This window comes from Colobus angolensis, unplaced genomic scaffold (genome assembly GCF_000951035.1).
Source record: "Colobus angolensis palliatus isolate OR3802 unplaced genomic scaffold, Cang.pa_1.0 Scaffold405, whole genome shotgun sequence".
NCBI lineage: Eukaryota > Metazoa > Chordata > Mammalia > Primates > Cercopithecidae > Colobus > Colobus angolensis.
The window spans coordinates 95,124-117,508 of record NW_012117433.1 but is presented as its reverse complement, the minus strand read 5'-3'; the positions used below and the strand labels follow the sequence as shown (position 1 = coordinate 117,508).

The 22,385-nt window shown below is 38.5% G+C and overlaps 2 protein-coding genes and 1 pseudogene across 2 annotated transcripts in view; all 3 read right to left on the bottom strand.

Annotated features, from left to right (window-relative positions):
- LOC105521705 (aldo-keto reductase family 1 member C4-like) overlaps positions 1–18,696 on the bottom strand; it is a 26,025-nt gene extending 7,329 nt beyond the window's left edge. Inside the window, 6 exon segments of the mRNA XM_011955991.1 lie at positions 5,442–5,564; positions 5,997–6,076; positions 7,325–7,373; positions 7,375–7,440; positions 16,078–16,246; positions 18,614–18,696. Of these exon segments, the coding sequence (XP_011811381.1) occupies positions 5,442–5,564; positions 5,997–6,076; positions 7,325–7,373; positions 7,375–7,440; positions 16,078–16,246; positions 18,614–18,696 (570 nt within the window).
- On the bottom strand, positions 4,106–4,979 carry LOC105521715 (annotated as a pseudogene).
- Positions 18,697–19,131: 435 nt separating the features above from the next.
- The window catches only part of LOC105521700 (prostaglandin F synthase 1-like), a 33,726-nt gene continuing 30,472 nt past the window's right edge, over positions 19,132–22,385 (bottom strand). Inside the window, exons 9-10 of the mRNA XM_011955978.1 lie at positions 20,556–20,706; positions 19,132–19,388 (exon numbers count right to left, since the gene is read on the bottom strand). Of these exons, the coding sequence (XP_011811368.1) occupies positions 20,592–20,706 (115 nt within the window). The 3' untranslated portion in view covers positions 19,132–19,388; positions 20,556–20,591. The remainder of the gene's footprint in view (positions 19,389–20,555; positions 20,707–22,385) is intronic.

The window sequence follows — 22,385 nt, the reverse complement described above, 5'->3', positions numbered from 1 at the left end:
AAGATCTGATTTTAAAAATGGGTTTCCCTGCACAAGCTGTCTCTCTGCCTGCTACCATCCATGTGAGATATGACTTGCTCCTCTTTGCCTTCTGCCATGATTGTGAGGCGTCCCCAGCCATCTGAAGCTGTAAGTCCATTAAACCCCCCTTTTCTCCCCACTCTTGAGTATGTCTCTATCAGCAGCATGCAAATGGACCAATATGGTAACTTCGTACCAGTAGAGTGGGGCGTTGCTGAAAGATACCTGAAAATGTGGAAGTGACTTTGGAACTGGGTAACATGCAGAGGCTGTAACAGTTTGGAGTGCTCAGGAGAAGACAGAAAAATGTAAGAAGATTTGGAACTTTCTAGAGACTTGCTGAATATCTTTGACAAAAATGCTGATAGTAATATGAACAATACGGTCCAGGCTGAGGTGGTCTCAGATGGAGATGAGGAACTTGTTGGGAACTGGAGCAAAGGTGACTCTTGTTATGTTGTAGCAGAGAGTGGTGGCATTTTGTCCCTGCCCTAGAAACTTGTGGAACTTTGGATCTGAGAGAGATGATTTAGGATATGTGGTCAAAGAAATTTCTAAGCAAAACATTCAAGAAATGACTTGGGTGCTGTTAAAAGCATCCAGTTTTAAAAGGGAAACAACAAAAAAGTTCAGAAAATCTGCAGTCTGGTGATGCAGTAAAAATTAAAAACCCATTTTCTGAGAAGAAATTCCAGCCAGCTGCAGAAATTTGCATAAGTAACAAGGAGCCAAATGTGAATCACCAAGACAATAGGGAAAATGTCTCCAAGGCATGTCAGACACCTCTATGGCAGCCCTTCTCATCGCAGGCCCAGAGGTGGAGGCCTAGGAGGAAAAAATGGTTTCATGCGCTGGGCCCAGGGTCTCCATTCTGTATGGAGTCTAGGGACTTGGTGCCCTGCATCCCAATCACTCCTGCTGTGACTAAAAGGGGCCAATGGTACAGCTCAGGCTGTGGCTGCACAGGGTGCAAGTCCCAAGCCTTTGGCAGCTTCTATGTGGTGTTGAGCCTACGGGTGCACCGTAGTTAAGAATTGAGGCATGGGGCCAGGCGTGGTGGCTCATGCCTTTAATCCCAGCATTCTGGGAGGCTGAGGCAGGCAGATCACAAGGTCAGGAGTTTGAGACCAGCCTGACCAAGATGGTGAAACCCCATCTCTACTAAAGATGCAAAAATTAGCCAGGAGTGGTGGTATGTGCCTGTAATCCCAGCTACTCAGGAGGCTGAGGCAGAAGAATCATTTGAACCTGGGAGGTGGAGGTTGCTGTGAGCTGAGATCGTGCCACTGCACTCCAGCCTGGGCAACAGCAGCACTCTGTCTCAAAAAAAAATTTAAAAAATATAAAAAAGAAAAATTGAGGTTTGGGAACCTCCACCTAGGTTTTTACCACTAGGCCCGTGCTCTCATGGTGAACTTCTGCTAGGGCAGTGCTCTGGGGTCAGAGCCCCCACACAGAGTCCCTGCTGGGGCACCACCTGATGGAGCTGTGAGAAAAGGGCCACCATCCTCCAGACCCTAGAATGGTAGATCCACTGACAGCTTGCACTGTGCACATGGAAAAGCTGCAGACACTCGATGCCAGCCCATGAAAGCAGCCAGAAGGGAGGCTGTACCCTGCAACGCCACAGGAGTGGAGCTGCCCAAGCACGTAGGAACCACCCCTTATATCAGCACGGATGTAAATGGAGTTCCATTGACTCCTGGATGTGAAACATGGAGTCAAAAGTTAATCATTTTGAAGCTTTAAAATTTGACTGCCCTGCTGGATTTCAGACTAGCGTGGGTCCTGTAGCCCCTTTTTGGCCAATGTCTCCCACATGGAACAGCTGTATTTACCCAATGCCTGTACCCCCATTGTATCTTGGAAGTAACTAACTTGCTTTTGAGTTTACAGGCTCATAGGTGGAAGGGACTTGCCTTGTCTCAGACGAGACTTTGGACTGTGGACTCTCGATCTAATGCTGAAACGAGTTAAGACTTTAGAAAACTGTTGGGAATGCATGACTGGTTTTGAATTGTAAGGACATGAGATTTGGGAGGGGCTGGGGTGGCATGATACGGTTTGGCTGTGTGTCCCCACCCAAATCTCATCTTGTAGCTCCCATAATTCCCATGTGTTGTGGGAGAGGCCTGGTGGGAGATAATTAAATCATGGGGGCAGGTCTTTCCCGTGATGTTCTTGAGACAGTGAATAAGTCTCAGGAGACCTGATGGTTTTATAAGATTTCCTGCACAAGTTCTTTCTTTGCCTGCCGCCATCTGTGTAAGATGTGACTTGTTCCTCCGCCTTCTACCGTGATTGTGGGACCTCCCCAGCCATGTGAAACGTTAAGTCCATTAAACCTCTTTTTCTTCCCAGTCTTGGATATGTCTTTATCAGTGGCATGAAAATGGACTAATACAGTGATCATGACAGTAAATTTTTTCCAGGACATGAATAATTAAAGGGAAAGAGTTAAGCTTTTAGTATATCCAAGAGGAGTAATTGTTTCTTTTCTTGACTTAGTGAAAACAACTTTTTCCTAATAAAATGTAAAGTGAGAATAGTAAACTTGTAGTTAAAATTGAAAGTAATTACTTTAAAGCCCCCAGGAAAGAACAAATACAATAATAATGCAATACAAAAATTTAAAACATCATTGATGTATACTCAATCATTACGTGAAAATTTGCTGTGGAATATAACTTTCCCTTTTCATTATTTTCACCCAGCAGATTACTAGTAATTGCAAAGGGGAGAACACGTGCCTCTGGAAATTAGATCTGGTTACCACTTGTTTAACCAAGTGATCAAAATTAGCATCACTAATTGTGGGACAATCTGCCATTTCATGCTGCCTCCTGTGGTATAATTTCAGGGATACAGCAAGGTAGAGGCAGTTTCTCACCAAAAATGTTTAACTTCTATGATATAAAGCATCCAAGTATAACTGCCAATCTACAGAAACTTACCTTTCAAAAACTTGGAACAAGTTAACTGATCAAAGTACAACAAACTGAAAGTCACAATTGGATTTCTTTTTTGTTTTCATGATACATCCTTTCTTTACTCTTTAACATTTCTCATTATTTTATAATTCTGCAGAGGTCATACACATCTTTTAATTTGGTATAAATTTCAGGTACTTAATCTTATTATATGGTATCTTTAAATTTTTTCATCTTCTATTTATGGTTGAAATGGAGGTATAAGACATTTCAATAAAACAATGGGAAATTGAACACTGACTGGATAATCAATGATATGAAGGCATTATTATTTCCTTACATAAAATAATTGCACTGTTACTGGGAGAATATCTTCATTCCTATGCCATGCTTTGAAAGGTCTGTAGAGGTGAATTGTGATCATGTAGATGTCCTGTATTATCCCTTCAAATTTTTCTAAAATTGGAAAATTGTCATAATAAAACAATTGAGTAAAACTAAAAACCACATTAATTCCTTAACTTTTTAATTGGAAATCAAGATTTTGTATTATATTACCAAATACATAAATTTTAAATACTACGTGTTTCAACTGTAGACCTGTACTCATTGACTCTAAGTAGTAAAAGAGTAAGTTAGAGAACAGAACCATATGCAGAATAGATGCTTCTCAATAGTTGATTTGATGACAGAAAGCAAAGAGGTGCACCAAAATAAGATGTGGGCAGTCACAAGGTCGGCTCAATGTTCTGCTAAATTTTCCTCAGTGTTGATTTCATCCACCACAACTAGTTATCTCCATAAATAGTTAACTCTCTTTTTTCACTCTTTATAGTTTTATTTCACCAACTTTGGGTCAAATTTCCACAATTGTGTTCTGGTTAATTTAGTATACTTGCTTGACTTCCCAAAATGATAGTACTGAAATATTTGTGGGCTAGGGAGAAGAGACCACTTGAAGCATCACTGCATTTACTCATCTTCCACAAAGCCACAGAGTTGGGCATCTGATTGTTCAATGAAATGAAGCTTTGATAGCACACAGGAGGGCATACAGGAAATCCAGGCTGTAGACAGTCTTGCATTTGTCAAAATCAGACCAGAGAAAATCTATTCCACATATATAGAAGAGGTATCATATTCATCTTTTTATATTACTGCAATATTTTTCTTTTCATTATCACATCATGGAGCTTCTCAAATCCTTTATTTCATGTTCTATGATTGCACAGGTAGGCTGCAAATGCCAAGGAGTTGATGAGCTCAGTTCAACCATTGCTAACAATTGCTCAATTTCTGAGAGAGACAAGATCTTCAAGTCTAGTTTCTTAGCACCCATAAGTACAGGGACATCTTTCTTTTCTTATACTCTATTTTCTAAAGTTCAATTTTGACTTCCTCCATTCTTTCAACATCAACAGAGTCCACAGCAAACACAATGCCATCTGTGCATCTTGCATATGGCTTCTACAGTGTTCCTCATTTCTCTTGACCACCTACATCTCAGGAGTGAAAAGTGACTGTTTTAGAATTTTCCAATGTTATCTTAATTTTTCAGTGTTAAATCCTTTGGTGGGTATGGTATTTACAAATTTATTGAATAGCAGCCTGTATAAAACAGTTCTTCCAGCACAGTCCAAACACGAAATAACAATGTGGAAGGACTGAAATGAAGGGCAGGATGGGCAGGATGGAAGTTTAGTCAGTTAGTCCATTCCCCTATTGCCAGCTGCAAATAAGTGTTCCGAAATGAAAGGCTTTCTTTTTTGTGCTTTAGAACTTTTCTTCCTAGGTGGTCCAGCTGTAAGACTCCCGTTTTGGGTCTGGGTCTAAATGAGGCAACATTAGCAGGCTTTTCTACACGAGGCAAGGGTGGGGGTAGCACGCGACGTCCTGTCAGCTTATCTCTCAAGCAGCTCTCATAAACAGGTAACTTCCTCTCCCTAACCTGGATGACTTTCACTGTTTCCAGTTATTTCTTAGTACCTGCTTAAGAACTATGAAAACAGAGATGCCAATAAAAAGCATTCAGACATCTAAACCTTATTTAAACCCGTAGTACCTATCTTCTCTTATTCTCACTCTCTCCTGATTTATTGCTCATCCCATGTTTTTATGGCCTTTATAATTATACACATTATACTCCAAATCATGTTTACCAATCCACTCTCTGGTGGTCTTTTCAAACCTTAGAGATAAGTCCACCTTCTCCCTGAGCTCTGATTAACCATTTCAGTCCTCCTTGATGAAATTTACCTCCTCCAAAAATAGTATACAGAATTCAGCATGAAGGGCTCTGTACCTTTTTCACTAAGACTTCTCCAAGGAGAGGTACGATTAAGGGTCTTCCATGTTCTTCTAGACAGAGGCTTTGCTTTCTAGAATCTTCTATTTCACAAATGTAAGTGGAACAAAACAAATGGAAGCCAGGCAGTAGGACAGGAAGATGGGTATTGAGAAGAGAAAGGAGAGGAGGCTGAGGGCCCTCACCTGGTTGCAGATGGGCTTGTACTTGAGTCCTGGCTTGTTGAGGATCATCTCCAGCTGCCTGCGGTTGAAGTTTGACACCCCGATGGACTTGGCCAATCCTGCATCCTTACACTTCTCCATGGCCTGGGAAGGGGTTGTGAGGAATTATTTGTGCAGTTGGCTGCAGATTATGATAAATGCAAGACAGAACTGTTAAAGCAACAACTGTTAAGATATGACAATGGAAATAGCAGCGATTCTCAAGAGAATTACAACAGATAACAGAAAAGGATAGTGACAGCAAGAAGAATTTGGGTATCCTCTTTAGGAAGCTGGAGAGAAAAATGCACATGGAGGGGGAGGAATACCTGTCTTCCTTGTCCCCAGTTTATCTCCTTCATTTCCCACTATTCTATTTCAGTCATGTGTTCTTCCCTACCACTGAGGAAAACTTCCTTTGTCAAGCTCCTTAATTTCTAGTTCCAGTGGTGCATGTTCCATTGGTTGCACATGAAAGCTGGGAAACAGATTTACCTCTTGTCTTCCTTTTCTGTACTCTGTCCTCCTAGCACTTACCTCCCATATGGCACAGAGATCCACTGTGTCGAATATTACTTTTCCATTTTCATCTGTTGGTAGTAGCGTCTCACCTGGCTGAAGTAGAAGCAGTCATTTTAATGTCACAATTTAATTTCTCCACCCATAGGCTTGTTCCCATGTACATTTTAGGATAATCCACCAGGTGCCTGCAATGTTCCAGAAAGTGGTGTGGGCAAAGTGTCTCACGTACAGAGTTTTAAGGCATGTCTTTAGGAGACAGGCTTCCTTTAATCTCCTACTTCCATTATATATATAAACATTTTACAGGTTTTAATGGGATTTCACAGTTGACTTTTGTTACTTTTATCTGCTCCTATAATTTTCTCTGGGGAAATGCCACTCCTTGACTCAAAAAGTCCTTGACATCCAGCAATAAGGGATTGTATTCTTGATCCAGGTGATACAATAAGAGTTCCTTATCCTCCTGAAGATTTGATAGTACATGAGCAGGATCATAAACCAAACATGGTCAAATGGAAGTTCTTTTCAATATGTATTTGAAAGTTGTAAGACCCATGGAGGCTCTCTTATGTTAATCACCATGAGCCTTGAGCTGCCTCAAAGCTATCATTGCCAACAGTGAAAAAGACTGGGACAAAAATCCAGAAAACCTCTTGGAGTTCATAGATAATTATGGAGAAAAGGTCACATTTTTAGAGTCTAGGTCAAATCTTTATTCATGGCAGTGACTACCCATTTGCATCATGCAATAAGCTCTTTTTTAAATAAACTAGCCTGAGTTTTTCCCTGTAAATTTAAAAGTTATGCACAACCGAAATTCATGACTAAGCAAAGCTACAAACTCCATTGTGAAACAAGCTTTAGTGAAAAAGGCAAGGATTCTCAGGTCCCATTATGGTTTCCTTTTTAAGACTCACCCAGAGTGAGTTCCACCAAATCTATTTCAGCTTAAAATGGGGAGAGATAATGGAAACTCACTGTGTACCATATGTGCAGTGGTTTCTTTTGGCACCACAGCTGCATGAATCTCTGCATCTGCGAACATCCTAAGAGATGGACTCAGGAACCCCAATTAAGACAGAGCCTTGAAGGTGGCTATTGTTATTTTCTTGAGTTTTTGAGGCAGAGGCTTTGAGGTTGATGTACTGTCTTCTGTTGTCATCATACATTAGAGAAGGAAGGTTTCACTATTTATTCAATAAACCAGGGGTTAGCTTAGGACTCTTCTTCCATGTCACAATACCTACATCCTCCTAAGAAGAAGCTTAATTCTACCATCAATGTAAAGGATTGTCATGCTGGCAACACAAGAGAAAAGTTTGATCTCAAAAACTGCCAACTTTTGAGAGCCATTGGGAAATGAATAAGATAAAGGTCAACATAGTCCAGTTGAGGTTTTTTTCAGTGAGCTTTCCAAGGCTGGTTGGACCAACTCTGGTTGATGGAAAGTGCACCAAAGCTGCAGGGTAAAAGTAAAGAATTGTGTTGAATAAAAACATGACCCAGTTTTATTAGTTTGCCCCACCTAATATTTAGACTTTTTTTTCACTGGTTCAAAACTGATGACTGCTAGCAAAAAAAATTCACATTCTTGTATTTTCTTTTGATATGATCTATCCATGTAAATTCTACTATCTATTGCAAATATAGTTAGACAATTGCTAAACAATGCAATTAAAATTTTCAATAGGTAAAATTTGATATCAGTAATTATGCTCATTATCTGAATGTTTGATAGAATTTATAAAACACTTCAATTGTCTAATTTTCTCATCCATTGAACCCAATGGACAATAATAGTTATTCCTGTTGCTTAGAAACTAAAGAAAATAATGTTCTTAACATGATGACATTTGTGGAACTCCATTCAAGATACTTTATATGTTATTTAATACCTATAGGGCTCCCTTATTTTGTACTCTCCCCACTCACACTCTGATGAAAGGGACAATTGAGATTCAGAATAATAAGATATTAATGAAAGCCATCCAGGACCTAAGAAAAACTATAATATGATTATAGTTCTCTGATTTTATAGCCTGATCTGAGATTTTTTTCCCCAAGATTGTGGATCAGAGGCAGTGTTAGCATGTCCCTCCCACTTGGAAGAACCAGAATAATGTGTATTCACACTGTGAACTATTTTCCAAGAAGCAATGCAGAAACTTAATAGAAAAACAAAGAATTCACAGACCCTTTGAAAGAAGTGGCAGGCTGCAGCACACACTGTAGGACAGATGAAAAACTCAGTGCCCAGAGTGTAAGAAGGGGAGAAACTGTCTCCAGAATACCCTTTTCCTACCAGGGACTCTGAAAATGTAGGCCATGGGGCCTAACTGATTTAGGGAGAGGTGAGAAATAAAGTAGAAGCAGCAGTGGGAAATGCCACAAAGGCATTCCCGATCTCCAGCATGGACAGAAGGAGGCCATTTTTTATTTTATCTCACAGAGGACCCTCAGTGAAGTCAGCCAACTACTTCAGGCAGGGGTCACAGATTGAAAGAAGCTCCCAACTGAATTTCATGTTATTTGAGTGGGGATGAACTCCTTTGGTTAGAATTCTGGGGGCAAGCAAGAAGTGTGCTGCAGACACAAATGCAGAAGTCTTGTGCCTGGCCTTGCAGTTGGATGAGGAGGGGCATAGCTTGAAAGCCACAGTTGCTATCTCTACAGGAAAACTTTTGTCCCAGGGCACTTCTGAGCACAGGTTTCTTAGAACTTAGTCCAGTGCTCCTAGCACCTGCACTCAGCAGCCTGGGCAACAAAGCACTGTAGAACTGAGATCTGCCTTGCCAACTGTGTGGGATCTCAGTGAGGCTTACTGCCACCTGCTACTTCCCACTCCCTGTGTGAATGCTTCTGCACAACAAAGCATTACCCTATTAGCCTGAGAACCATCTCTTTGCCCTCAGAGCAGCTGCAGCTAGCACCACTCCAGGAGAGTCAGAATGCAGACCTGCCTAACCCTGACCCAACCTGATTGTGCCCCTCCACTCACCCTGGTAGCTTAACACAAAGGACATAAACTTTTGGGAACTCTATGACCCTGCCCATCACCTGAGAAACGAGAATACCTCCCTAGGGAAACATAGGCAAGCTCAAATCTCACAGCTGGTGCTCTTGTGCAAGAGCTGGAGGCCAACACAGTTCATTACAGCATCCCTAGGTAGAATAACATTGCACCCAGGAAGAAGAAAACTTGTTTGTAATCTCAGCTGACCCTGTTGCCTGCATCTATCTTACTAACAAGAAGTCCTGAGTCTGTCCCTGAGACATGTTCACTACTATTATATCCAGCATTTGAGAAAGCCAACACAAAATGGCTATCTGCAACCAAAGAATCTCACAGTCTATGTCACTTCCCTGACACCATCATGAGAACTGGTGCTGGTACCCACTGCTGGGAGACATGAAGACAGGTCACATCACAGGATCCCTTTCCAATATTCCCCAGCACTAGCCCAGAGAGGGGCAACCCCACTGGGTCGCTAGACCCAGAAGAGCAATAGCAATCTATCACTGTAGTCTGGCTCTGAGGATCTTCTACTCGTAATGGAAAGAGCATCACATCAGGACAAAAATATCCAGATAGCAGGACTTGAGTTCCAGATCTTTACATTGGCGGCAAGTTTCTTTCAGCAGAGACACAATTTCAGTGCTAGATTCAGTAGGGAAAGTCTAAACCTCTACCACCAACAGTCAAGTGGCCTTGGTGCTCATGAAGGGTCTTGGAGAAGGGGTCTCCTTTCCCCCCTTTTCCATCAATGCAGACATAGCTACGGCTTCTCCTAAAGAAGCTCTGCATGGGTACACCCATACACAGCTTTCCTGGAACTCTTCAGAATGACTGCGTCCCCACAGGAAGAGCACTCCCCAGGTTCAGGCTTGCATGAGAGGCAGTCACAATTTCTCCCTACTTGGAATGTTAACATTTCTAGAGATGAAAAGAGGTACCTGTCTGATCTCAAGATGCAGAACACTGGGACAAGAGTGAGACCGGGAAGTGCATAGCTTTCCTGTCAACCTGGCATGGGAGCTGAGGTAGCTTCCATCCTTAGCGTTGATAAAAGAGGTGAATCCAATTGAAAGCTCTCCCAACCACATTGGGTACTTCATTTATCCACCTGCTTTAGCTACAAATGGTTCCTATCCAGAGATACCACCTCTACTAGCCTGCAGTGGTATCCCTGGGTAGGGGATCCTCAATAAATAAACTTGATAAATAAAATAGTGGGAAAAAGTTGAATAAATATAAAAGTACATACAACAGGAGTATAAGATAAGCTTCAAGAGACTGCTGCCATTCCATTCCCATAGGAGACAGTAAACTTGCCCACACACTGAGTATATATAGCTACTACAACCAACATCTGAGGAAGCCATGATACAAAGACTCTCTATAACCAAGGAACTCATATAAGTCTTCACACCTAATAGCACTAAGAACCCAATTAGGCTATTATAAACTATAAATATTAAAGTCAGATCCTTAAAAGGGAAAAAAGAAAAACAGGGAAATCAAAAATGAATTCAAGAATAATTAGAAGAAATAATCTAGCAAAATGAGAGGACGTCAGAAAAGTCATTATGGTAATATGACAAAAGATTTTGTCAACCCCAAACCCTGGGGTCACCCAAGTCACCCCAAAAAGATCACACTAGCTCCCCAGCAATAAATCCAAACTAAGATAAAATATTTGAAATACCAGATAATGAATTCAGAAGATTCATTATTAAGCTACTCAAGGAGATATCACAGAAAGGTGAAAAACAACCTAAAAAATTAAAAATGAAAATTCAGGATATAAATAAAAAATTTTCCAGGGAGATAAATATCACAAAGAAAAACCAATCAGAACTTCTGGAAATGAAAGACACATTTAGGGAAATACAAAATGCAGTGGAAAGTTTCAACAATAGACTAGAACAAGTAAAGGAAAGAATTTCAGAGCTCAAAGACAAGGCTTTTGAATTAACCCAATCAGACAATGATAAAGAAGAAAGAATCAGGCTGGATGGGTGGCTCAGATCTGTAATCCCAGCACTTTGGGAGGCCGAGTTGGGTGAATCACTTGAGGTCAGGAGTTCAAGATCAGCCTGGCCAACATGGTGAAACCCAGTCTCTACTAAAAATACAAAAATTAGCCCAGCATGGTGGCATGTGCCTACAATTCCAGCTACTCAGGAGCCTGAGGCAGGAGAATCGCTTTAACCTGGGAGGCGGAGGTTGCAGCAGTGAGCCAAGATCACGCACCTGCACTCCAGCAGCCTGGGCAACAAAGCAAGACTCTTGTCAAAGAAAAAAAAAAAAAATGAACAAATTATCTAAGAAATATGAGATTATGTAAAACAGCCAAACCTAAGAATAACTGGTGTTCCTGAGGGAGAAAAGATGTCTAAAAGTTTGGAAAACTTACCTGAGAGAATAATTGAGAAAAACTTTCCTGGCCTGGCTAGAGATTTAGATATTCAAATAGAAGAAGCTCAAAGAACTCCTTGGAAATTTATTGCAAAAATATTACCACCAAGTCACATAGTCATGAGTCTATCTAAAGTCAACATGAAGGAAATAATTCTAAGAGATATGAGAAAAAGCTTCAGGTAACACAAAAATCTATCAAACTAACAGAGGACTTCTAAGCAGAAAACTTAAAAACGAGAAGGGATTGCGGTCCTATCTGTAGCCTTCTTAAACAAAATAAATGTCAGAAATTTTGTGTCCAGCAAAACTACGTTTCATGAATGAAGGAGAAATAGTCATTTTTAGAAAAACAAATGATGAAGGAATTTGACATTATCAAACCAGTTCTACAAAGCATGCTGTAAGGAGTTCTAAATCTTCAAACAAAAGATTGTTATTCACCACAATGGAACCTCCTGAAAGCATAAAACTCATGAATCCTATAAAACAATAACACAACAGCAACCAAAAGTATTTGGGTAACAACTGACATGATGAAAAGAACAGTACCTCACATCTCAGTAATAACATTGAACATAAATGGCCTAAATGCTCCACTTAGAAGATACAGAATGGCAGAATGGATAATAAATTACAAACCAAATACCTGCTGTATTCAAGAGACTCACCTAACACATAAAGATTTGGATAAACTCAAGTTTAAAAGGTGGAAAAAGAGATTCTTTGCAAATGGAAACCAAAAGTATACAGGAGTTGCTACTCTTATATCAGAGAAAACAGACTGTAAAGCAACAGCAGTAAGAAAAAAAAGACAAAAATCATTATATAATGATAAAAGAACCAATCTAGCAAGAACATATTACAATCTTAAATTTATATGCACCTAACACTGGAGCTCCCAGATTTGTGAAACTATTACTAGCAGACTTAAGAAATGGTTAGCAACACAATAATAGTGAGGGACTCAATACTCCATTGTACAGCACTAGTCAGATAATTGAGGCAGAAAGTAAATAGGAAACAATGGATTTAACATACTCTAGAAAAAAGTTTACTAAACAGATGTTTACAGAACATTCTACCCACCAACTGCAGAACGTACATTCTTCTTATCAGCACATGGAACATTCTGCAAGATAGACCATATGATAGGCCACAAAACAAGTGTCAATAAACTTGAGAAAATCCAAATTATATCAAGTATCTCTTAGAACACAATGTAATAAAACTAGAAACTGACTCTGAAAGGAACCCTCAAAACTATACAAATACGTGGAAATTAATCTGCTCTTGAATGATTTTGGGTTAACAATAAAATCAAAATGGCAATTCAGTAATTTTTTGAAATAAATGATAATAGTGACACAAGTTATGAAAACCTCTGGAATACAGCAAAAGCAGAGCTAAGAGGCAAGTTCATATCATTAAATGTCTACATCAAAAAGTCTGAAAGAGCACAAATTGACGAAAGATGTACTAGAGAAACAAGAACTAACTAAACCCAAAGATACTAGAAGAAATAATATTAGAGCAGAACTAAATGAAATTGAAACAAAACACCCCCAACAAAAGATCAATGAAAGATAAAGCTGGTTCTCTGAAAAGAGGAACAAATTTGCTGGACCATTAGTGAGATTAACCAAGAAAAGAAGAGAGAAGATCCAAATAAGCTCAATTAGAAGTGAAACTGGACACATTACAAATGTATCACAGAAATACAAAAAGTCATTCAAGACAACTAAGAACACCTTTATATGCACAAACTATAAAATCTAGAGTAACTTGATAAATTCCTGGAACCATATAACCCTCTTAGATTAGATCAGGAAGAAATAGAAACCCAGAACAGACCAATAACAAGCAGCAACAATGAATCAGTAATAAAAAATTGCCAACAAAAAAGCCAAGGATCAGATGAGTTCATAGCTGAATTCTACTTGACATTCAAAAAGAAATTGGTACAAATCCTACTGAAAATATTCAAAAAGATAGAGGGAACTCTGCCTAAATTATTCTATGAAGCCAGTATCACCCTAATACCAAAACCAGGAAAGGACAAAACAAAAATAGAAAACTATAGATCAATATCCCTGATGAACATAGATTTTTAAAAATCCTCAAGAAAATACTAGCTAACCAAATGCATCAGAACATCAAAAAGATAATATATCATGATCAAGTGGGTTATATCCCAAGGGCACAGGGATGGTATAACATAGGCAAGTCAATAAATATGATATATAACAGAGAATTAAAAAGAAAAACCACATGGTTATCGCAATAGATGCAAAAAAAAAAAAAAGCAATTGTTAAATCTGCTATCCCTTTATGATAAAAACCTGCAACAAACTAGACATAAAAGGGACTTGCCTGATAATAACAAAAACCGTATATGACAAACTCACAGCCAACATCATACTGAATGGAGAAAAGTTTAAAACATCCTCCTGAGAACTGGAACAAGACAAGGATGCCCAATTTTACCACTTCTATTAATATTTAACTTAATACTGGAGATCCTAGCCAGAGAAATCAGGAAAGAAAAAGTAATGAAGGGAATTGAAATTTGAATAGAGGAAGTTAAAGTATTGCTGTTTGCCAGTAATATAATCATATACCTACAAAACCCTAAAGACTCATCCAGAAGTCTCCTAGATTTGATAAACAAATTCAGTAAAGTCAGGTTACAAAATCAATGTACAGAAATCAGTAGCACTGCCATAAACCAACAACAACCATGCTGAGAGTCAAATTAAGAAATCAAGCCCTTTACAATAGCTGTAAATAAAATAAAATAAAATCCCTAGGAATATACTTAACCAAAGAGATGAAACATCCCTACAAGAAAAACAGAACACTGCTAAAAGAAATGATACATAAAACAAACAAATGGAAAAACATTGCATGCTTATGGATAGAAAGAATCAATACTCTGAAAATGGCCATATTCTAAATTCATATGGAACTACAAAAGAGCCACAATAACCAAAGCAATGCTAAGCAAAAAAAAAAGGAATCTGGAGGCAGTACATTACCAGACTTTGAATTATACTACAAGGTTGTAGTTAGGAAAGGAGTATAGTATTAATATAAAAATAGGCATTTAGATAAATGAAACAAAATAGAGAACCCAGAAATGAAGTCAAATACTGATCTTTGTTGATAAAGCAAACAAAAGCATAAATTGGGGAACAGACTCCGTTCGATAAATGGTGCTGGCATAAACTGGTAAGCCACATGTAGAAGAATGAAACTGGATACCATCTCTCCTTATACACATATCAACTCAAGATGGATCAAAAACTTAAGTCTAAGACCTGAAACCATAAAAATTCTAGAAGACAGCATTGGAAAAACTCTTCCTTACATTGGCCTCAACAAAGAATTTATCTCTAAGACCCGCAAAAGCAAATGCACAAACAAAACTAAATAAACGGGACCTAATTAAAAATGATTCTGCACAGCAAAAGAAGTAATCATGAAAGTAAAGAGACAACCTACAGAATGAGAGAAAAATTTTGCAAACTATGCTTCCAGCAAAGGACTATTATCCAGAATCTACAAGGAACTCAAACAAGTCAGCAAGATAAAAACAAATAATCCCATGAAAAAAGTGGGCAAATGACATGAATACACATTTCTCAAAAGTAGATATACAGTCAACAAAATATGAAAAAAGGTTCAACATTACTAATATGGGAAGTGCAAATTAAAACCACAGTGAGATTACTCCTACAAGAATGGTTATAATTAAAAAGTCAAAAAAAAAAAAACAGAAGTTGGCATGAATGCAGTGAAGAGAGAACACTTTTACGCTGCTGGTGGGAATTGTAAATGAGTAAAATGTCTATGGAAAACAGTACAGAGATTCCTCAGAGAACTCAAAAGTAGATCTACCATTTGATCCGTCAATCCCACTACTGGCATCTGCCAAAAAGAAAAGGAGCCTACATGAAAAAGACACATGCAGACACGTGTATAGCAATGCAATTCACAATTGCAAAAATATAAAACCAACCTAAGTGTCCATTGACCAATGCATGAATAATGAAAATGTGTTATATATACATCATAGAATGGTGTGTATGTAAAAAGGATTGAAATAATGTCTTTTGTGGCAACTTGGATGGAGCTTAAGGCCATTATTCTAAGTAATTCAGGAATGGAAACCAAACACCGTACATTCTCACTTATAAGTGGGAACTAAGCTATAAGGATGTAAAGACATACAGATGATATAATGGACTTTCGGGACTCAGTGTTGGGGGAGGTTGGGAGTAAGGTGAGGGATAAAAGCCTACATATTGAGTACAGTGTCCACTGATCACCTGATGGGCTCCCTTAAATCTCAGAATCATCACTATAGAATTTATTCATGTAACCAAAATCCACTTGTACCACAAAAGCCATTGAAATTAAAAAATGCATAAAAATATTTTACAGATCTGAGCTGTGGCTCAAAAAAGTAAAGTGATTTTCAAGTAACAAATTTGAACACAACAATCATGAGAAAGCCATGATCATTCGCCACCTTTTATTTCAGTTTTAACACCTGAATGTGTCAATAAATTGGAACCAATAAGCATAATTCACCCACACCTACAGATCGTTACAGAATTGTCATCTCCACACGATCACATTAAATACATGTGCATGCATGCTCATCATAGGCACCTTTGAAGTGTAGAATATGTGTTCTCTCTTCACACTGCCATCAGCAATCTTGCTTCGGATGGCCAGTCCAGCCTGCTCCTCATTATTATATAAATGAGCAGAATCAATATGGCAGAAACCAGCTTCTATTGCTAATTTTGTAACCTCCACAAGTCTATTCCTAGGAACCCGGAGGAGCAATGAAAAGTAGTAGTTGGTGTTCAATATGCTCAACAGGTAGTTCAGGCACAAACAATGACCTTCACAAAAATCACATCATTCTTGCATCTCGGGTTAGTTCTATATAGGTGGTGATAAATCCATCCCAATTTGCTTTAGTCTTTCCTGCTTAGTAATAAATGTTGGGTATCCCTGGACCTCTTCAATCCCAGGTAATTCCTGGTTGATCACTAGCGTGGTGTTTCCCAAGAACAACCTCAGATTCAGTCATTTGTTGGACAAATTAACAGGACTCAAATTAGTCTTTATTATTTTTTGAGAGTCTCACTCTGTCACCCAGGCTGGAGTACAGTGGCACAATCTCACCCCGCTGAAAACTCTGCCCCTCCCCCACTTCATCTCAGGCTGAAATAATCCTCTCACCTCCGTCTCCCCAGATAGCTAGGACCACAGATAGGCACCATGATGCCAGTTAAATTTTTGTATTTTTGGTAGGTATGGGGTTTCGCTATGTTGCCCAGGCTCAGTCTTCTGAACTCAAGGGATCCACCTGCCTCCACCTCCCAAAGTGCTGGGATTACAGGCATGAGCCACTGCAGGAAGCCTCCTAATTGTTTTTAATATAGTGAAATTAACACATGGAAGAAGGCACATGGAAGGAACTACAGAAAGAATACGCTGCAAGTTCCTATGATTCCTGTCTCAGTGATGTTACACAAAACACACTGACTTCCTCCAGCATCACATTTTGACAACATAGGAGAAACATTGTCTACAGGGGATGCTATTTGGACACTCAATTCCCAAGATTTTAACTGGGTACGGATTACATTGACCCAGTCTGTACACCACATACAAAACTCCCAGTCTTGTGAAGAAAGCAGATATGTAGAAACCCCACACATTGTACAAGCAGTTAATTATAGACAGTACCCTTATTAGTTAGGAAATGGTGAGAAATTCTGAGATACCAGTCAGACTCCAACTTTGAAAACAGGTACATCTACAAGTGGCAGTCTATTGTGTTGATTCCTTTCTACACAGCCATTAGCCATTCTGTGTGCATGACAGAACTAAATATGAGGAATAGAGACATACACTCCAAGGATGTAGATTTATACATAAGAAATTAACTGCAACCTGTAAAAGATTAGTAAGGTATGCTTTAGTCTTAAAAAATAAGGATAACTTTTTTGGAGACTAAGTTCAGTGAAATTTAAAATGATTGACTTCTCTATCAAATTTGGATAAATATTTGAAAGGTACATTTTTTAAACAACAAAGCCATAAATAGAACAATTTTCTATTTTAATATGAGTATTTCAGGAGTTTTTCTATTTCCAATGATATTAAAAGGAACTGGATGCCAGGTCTCACTGCCTTCCGCAATACCAGCCCTGATCTTCTCTTTGCTATGCAGGCACTCAAGTTTACCAAGGCTAAAGTTTCCGTGTTGTGCTTTTCCTTACTTCCCCTTCATGCCAATTTTCATTACAAAGTAAACCACTAGTGTTGATGTCTTCAAGATGTTTCTCTGTAAATTCTTACAATGTAAAGTTGAGAAAAGTGAGACAAATTTTTATGTGATTAGTCCTTATTCACATACTTAGTAGCTTTGGAATACATGTTTTCTTCCAGTATAGAAATAGTTCAGCCTAGAAAATAAAGTCTCCATTTTGCCTACTTTCATGTCAGGGGAACACCCATACCATTTTGATACAAATCTGATGCATATTAACATGGACCAAAAATTTAAAATTTCTCTTGTGAGGTTCTAGTTTTTTCTTAAAATAAAGTTATTTTTCCTTTCAGATAATTTTCCTCGAGGTGAAAGTTGTACATGGGAAATTGTATTAAGTCCAAGACCAGTATTATTACTCTGTCATGCTCAAGGCCACACAGCAGCTCACCAATACTCTCCCCAAGAATTTTCATACACCCCATCTCCAGACACTGTTACCACAAAGATTTGTTTGATCATGTATACTTGGAAGAATAAACAATTTCTTCAATAATAGAAAGAAATACAGAAACCATTCCACTGCAGTCAATCTCCTACCAAAGGAAATGCCAGGCAGTGTTCTTCACTGTTGAGTTTTAAATATTCTGCAAAGCTGGGAACACCCATAAACAGAAGAAAAAAAAAAACAGTGCACAAAATAAAAGTAAGCAGTACATGACCATATGACCAGACCTCAGTGCAGAACAGATTGACTGCCTTTTCTCATTGAACTTGGAATAGCTCTGGCCTATTAAAACAGACCAGGTGAATCATGCAGAGTACCACAGGAACACAAAGCTAAAACCCAGGTCATCTTCTACTTGTTCCAGATTTGCTCTTTTAAATGCTCAACACTGAAAATATGATTATGTTACCTCTGGAGGCACATAGGTGCCAAATCCTAACACAGACATGAAACGACCATCATTTAGCGCCATACGCTGATATTTGGGATCCATTGAATGTCACTCCTTTCACTAAGCAGACACTGTTTCCTTCTTCAACATCCAGCATTTACATTCACAGGTTATATAAACAACGGGCAGGCAATGCGACACTGCCCACTGTCTGGGGCTGACCAATGGCATGTAGGAAGAAGCAAGCGATGGTGTATTACACAGGCTATGAAGAAAATTGAATACAGTCCACTTGGCTTTTATCAAAGGTAATTCTTAAGTACATTTTTATATAGTCAGAATAAAATTATTTTTTGCTAAAGTAAAATTTTCCATCTGGAATCTATCTATCTATCTATCTGGCAATTTATTATCTATCTATCTATAACCTATCATCTGTCTTATCTATCTTATAAATTCCTCCAACAGATTTATAGAATGAGTAATTATCATATGTTAGACTAGAAAACACTTCTAGCAACAAGTCTCGTTTTTGTTCATGCCATGACGATGTTTCATCTTTATGTCATATAAATGATCAACCATTTTACATCTTTCTGCCACATGACACTATTTAAAGGAGTGACTAGTAAGCATTTTTTAGCAGGTGACAATAAAAAAAATTAAACATTAAAACCAAAAGAAAATTTCTCCTTTTACCTTTCCATCAGCAAATATTTTGTGTTTTTTTTTCTTTGCATTGTAGAAGGAATATTCATTCCTGATGAAAATGCAGTCCTGATGACGTTGTAATCCTGACAAGGGTACAAAGGAAAAAGAAAACACAGAAATTCTGACATGATGTTTATTAGAGTATTAATTATTAACAATATTTGGTCTTTGGACATCATTTCCAATATGCAAACAGTGCCTTATAGTATTTGTATCTTTCATCCAGTTTTAGAAGAAACTATCAAAAGTAGCTTCCCGAAAAACTGGTAACTATTTTATTTAATTTGTGATCCTGTTAAATATTATTCATAAAACTGGAAACTAATTACAATAAATTGGTGAATAATCCTCACATGCCTTAATTTTTACTTGTGTCTCTCTTTGGAGGGCAGATTTGAACAGATTGGGCCAGACATGTTGGCTCACACCCGTGTAATCCCAGCACTTTGGGAGGCTGAGATGGGTGCATCACTTGAGATCCAGTCTGGATCTCAGAGTGTTCGAGACCAGTCTGGCAAATATGACAAAACCTCATCTCTACCAAAAATACAAAAACTACCCATGCAAATGTCTGTAATTCCAGCTACTCAAGAGGCTAAGTAGGCAGAGGCTACAGTGAGCCAAGGTCGTGCTACTGTACTCCAGTTTGCATGATCCATGATTAACATCCCTGATGAATCCACACCAATATCTGTTGTTTTTGTGACATTTTAAGAATAGTCATTCTGACTTGTGTAAAATGATATCTTAATGTGCTTTGTTATGTGTATCATAAGTGTACATTAAATGTAAATGACTTAAATTTCCACATCAAAAGGAAGATTTGCAGAATGGGTTTTTAAAAATCCAGGACGCAACTATATGTTCTGAACCAGAAACTCACTTTAGATGAGGACATAAATAGTGTGAACATGAAGGACAGAAATAAGTATTTTAAAAATAGTAACCAAAGAAAAGATGTGATAGCTATACCAGGATCAAAGAAAATAAAATTTAGTCAAAAACTCTGACAAGAGATAAACAAGACACAAAACACAGGCATATTTTATAGCTATTAGAAGTCAGGTTCCAGACCACCAATATAAAGCAAACACCACAATAAAATAAATGACATAATTTTTAAAATGTCAACTGAATATAAAAATAATGTTTACACTATTCTATATTAGATGAGCAATAGCATCTAAGGAAAAATATACATATCTTAATTTAAACATTTTTTGTTACAAAATGCTAACAATTATCTGAACCTTCACAGCAGGATGTAATCTTTTGGCTGCTAGAAATTATTCCCTCACTGGGAGTCCATTCCAAAATGCCTGAATAGGAACAGCTCCCGTCTGCAGTTCCCAGCGTAATTGATGCAGAAGACAGAGGCCAGCATCATCCTGATACCAAAGCCTGGCAGAGACACAACAAAAGAGGAGAATTTTAGACCAATATCCCTGATGAGCATCAATGGTGAAAATCCTCAATAAAATACTGGCAAACCAAATCTAGCAGCACATCAGAAAACTTATCCACCAAGATCAAGTTGGCTTAATCCCTGGGATGCAAGACTGGTTCAATATATGCAAATCAATAAACATAATCCATCACATAAACAGAACCAACGATGAAAACCACATGATTATCTCAATAGATGCAGAAAAGGCCTTCAACGGAATTCAACACCCTTTCATGCTAAAAACTCTCAATAAACTAGGTTTTGATGGAACGTATCTCAAAATAAGACCTTTTTGTGACAAACCCACAGCAAATATCATACTGAATGGGCAGAAACTGGAAAAATTCCCTTTAAAAACTGGCACAATATTGGGGGAACCCACCCCCAATATTTCAATGTAGGTTCTTTCTATTTTCCATATGTGTCAGCCAGCTGAGAAATAAAGACAGTATAAAGAGAGGAATTTTACAGCTGGGACACCAGGGGTGACATCACATACAGGTAGGACCGTGACGCCCACCTGAGCCTCAAAACCAGCAAATTTTTATTAAGAGTTTCAAAAGGGAAGGGGGTGTAAGAACAGGGAGTAGGTACAAAGATCACATGCTTCAAAGGGCAAAAAGCAGAACTATTAATAAGGGTCTAACAAAGATCACATGGTTCTGAGGGAACAGGACAAAGGTCAAAAGAAGAATTACTGAGAAGGGTCCAACAAAGATCACAAGGCAAAGGGCAAAAGCAGAACTGCTGATTAGGGTCTATGTTCAGTGGTGCACATATTGTCTTGATAAAACATCTTAGCAGAAAACAGGGTTCGAGAGCAGACAAGTGGTCTGACCACAAGTTTACCAGGGCAGAGTTTTTCCCCACCGTAGTAAGCCTGAGGGCACTGCAGGAGACCAGGGTGTATCTCAGTCCTTATCTCAACTGCACAAGACAAACAGTCGTAGAGCAGCCATTTATAGACCTCCCCCCAGGAATACATTCCTTTCCCAGGGAATTAATATTCCTTGCTAGGAAAAAAATTTAGTGATATCTTCCCCACTTGCATATCCGTTTATAGGCTCTCTGAAAGAAGGAAAATATGGCTCTTTTTGCCCTACTCTACAGGCAGTCAGACAACCTTATGGTTGTCATCCCTTGTTCCCTAGAAATTGCTGTTATTCTGTTCATTTTCAAGGCACACTGATTTCATATTATTCAAACACACGTTTTACAATCAACGTGTACAGTTAACAGAATTATCACAGTTGTCCTGAGGTGATGTATATCCTCAGCATACAAAGATAACAAGATTAAGAGATTAACATCAAGACAGGCATAAGAAATTATAAAAGTATTATTTGGGAACTGATAAATGTTCATGACATCTTCACACTTTATGTTCCTCTGCCATGGTTCCAGCCAGTCCCTCCATTTGGTGTCCCTGACTTCCCACAAGCACAAGACAGGGGTGCCCTCTCTCATCACTCCTATTCAACATAGCAGCAAGAGAAATCAGGCAAGAGAAAGAAAGGGTATTCAGTTAGGAAAAGAGGAAGTCAAATTGTCCCTGTTTGCAGATGACATGATTGTATATTTAGAAAACCCCATCATCTCAGTCCAAAATCTTCTTAAGCTGATAAGCAACTTC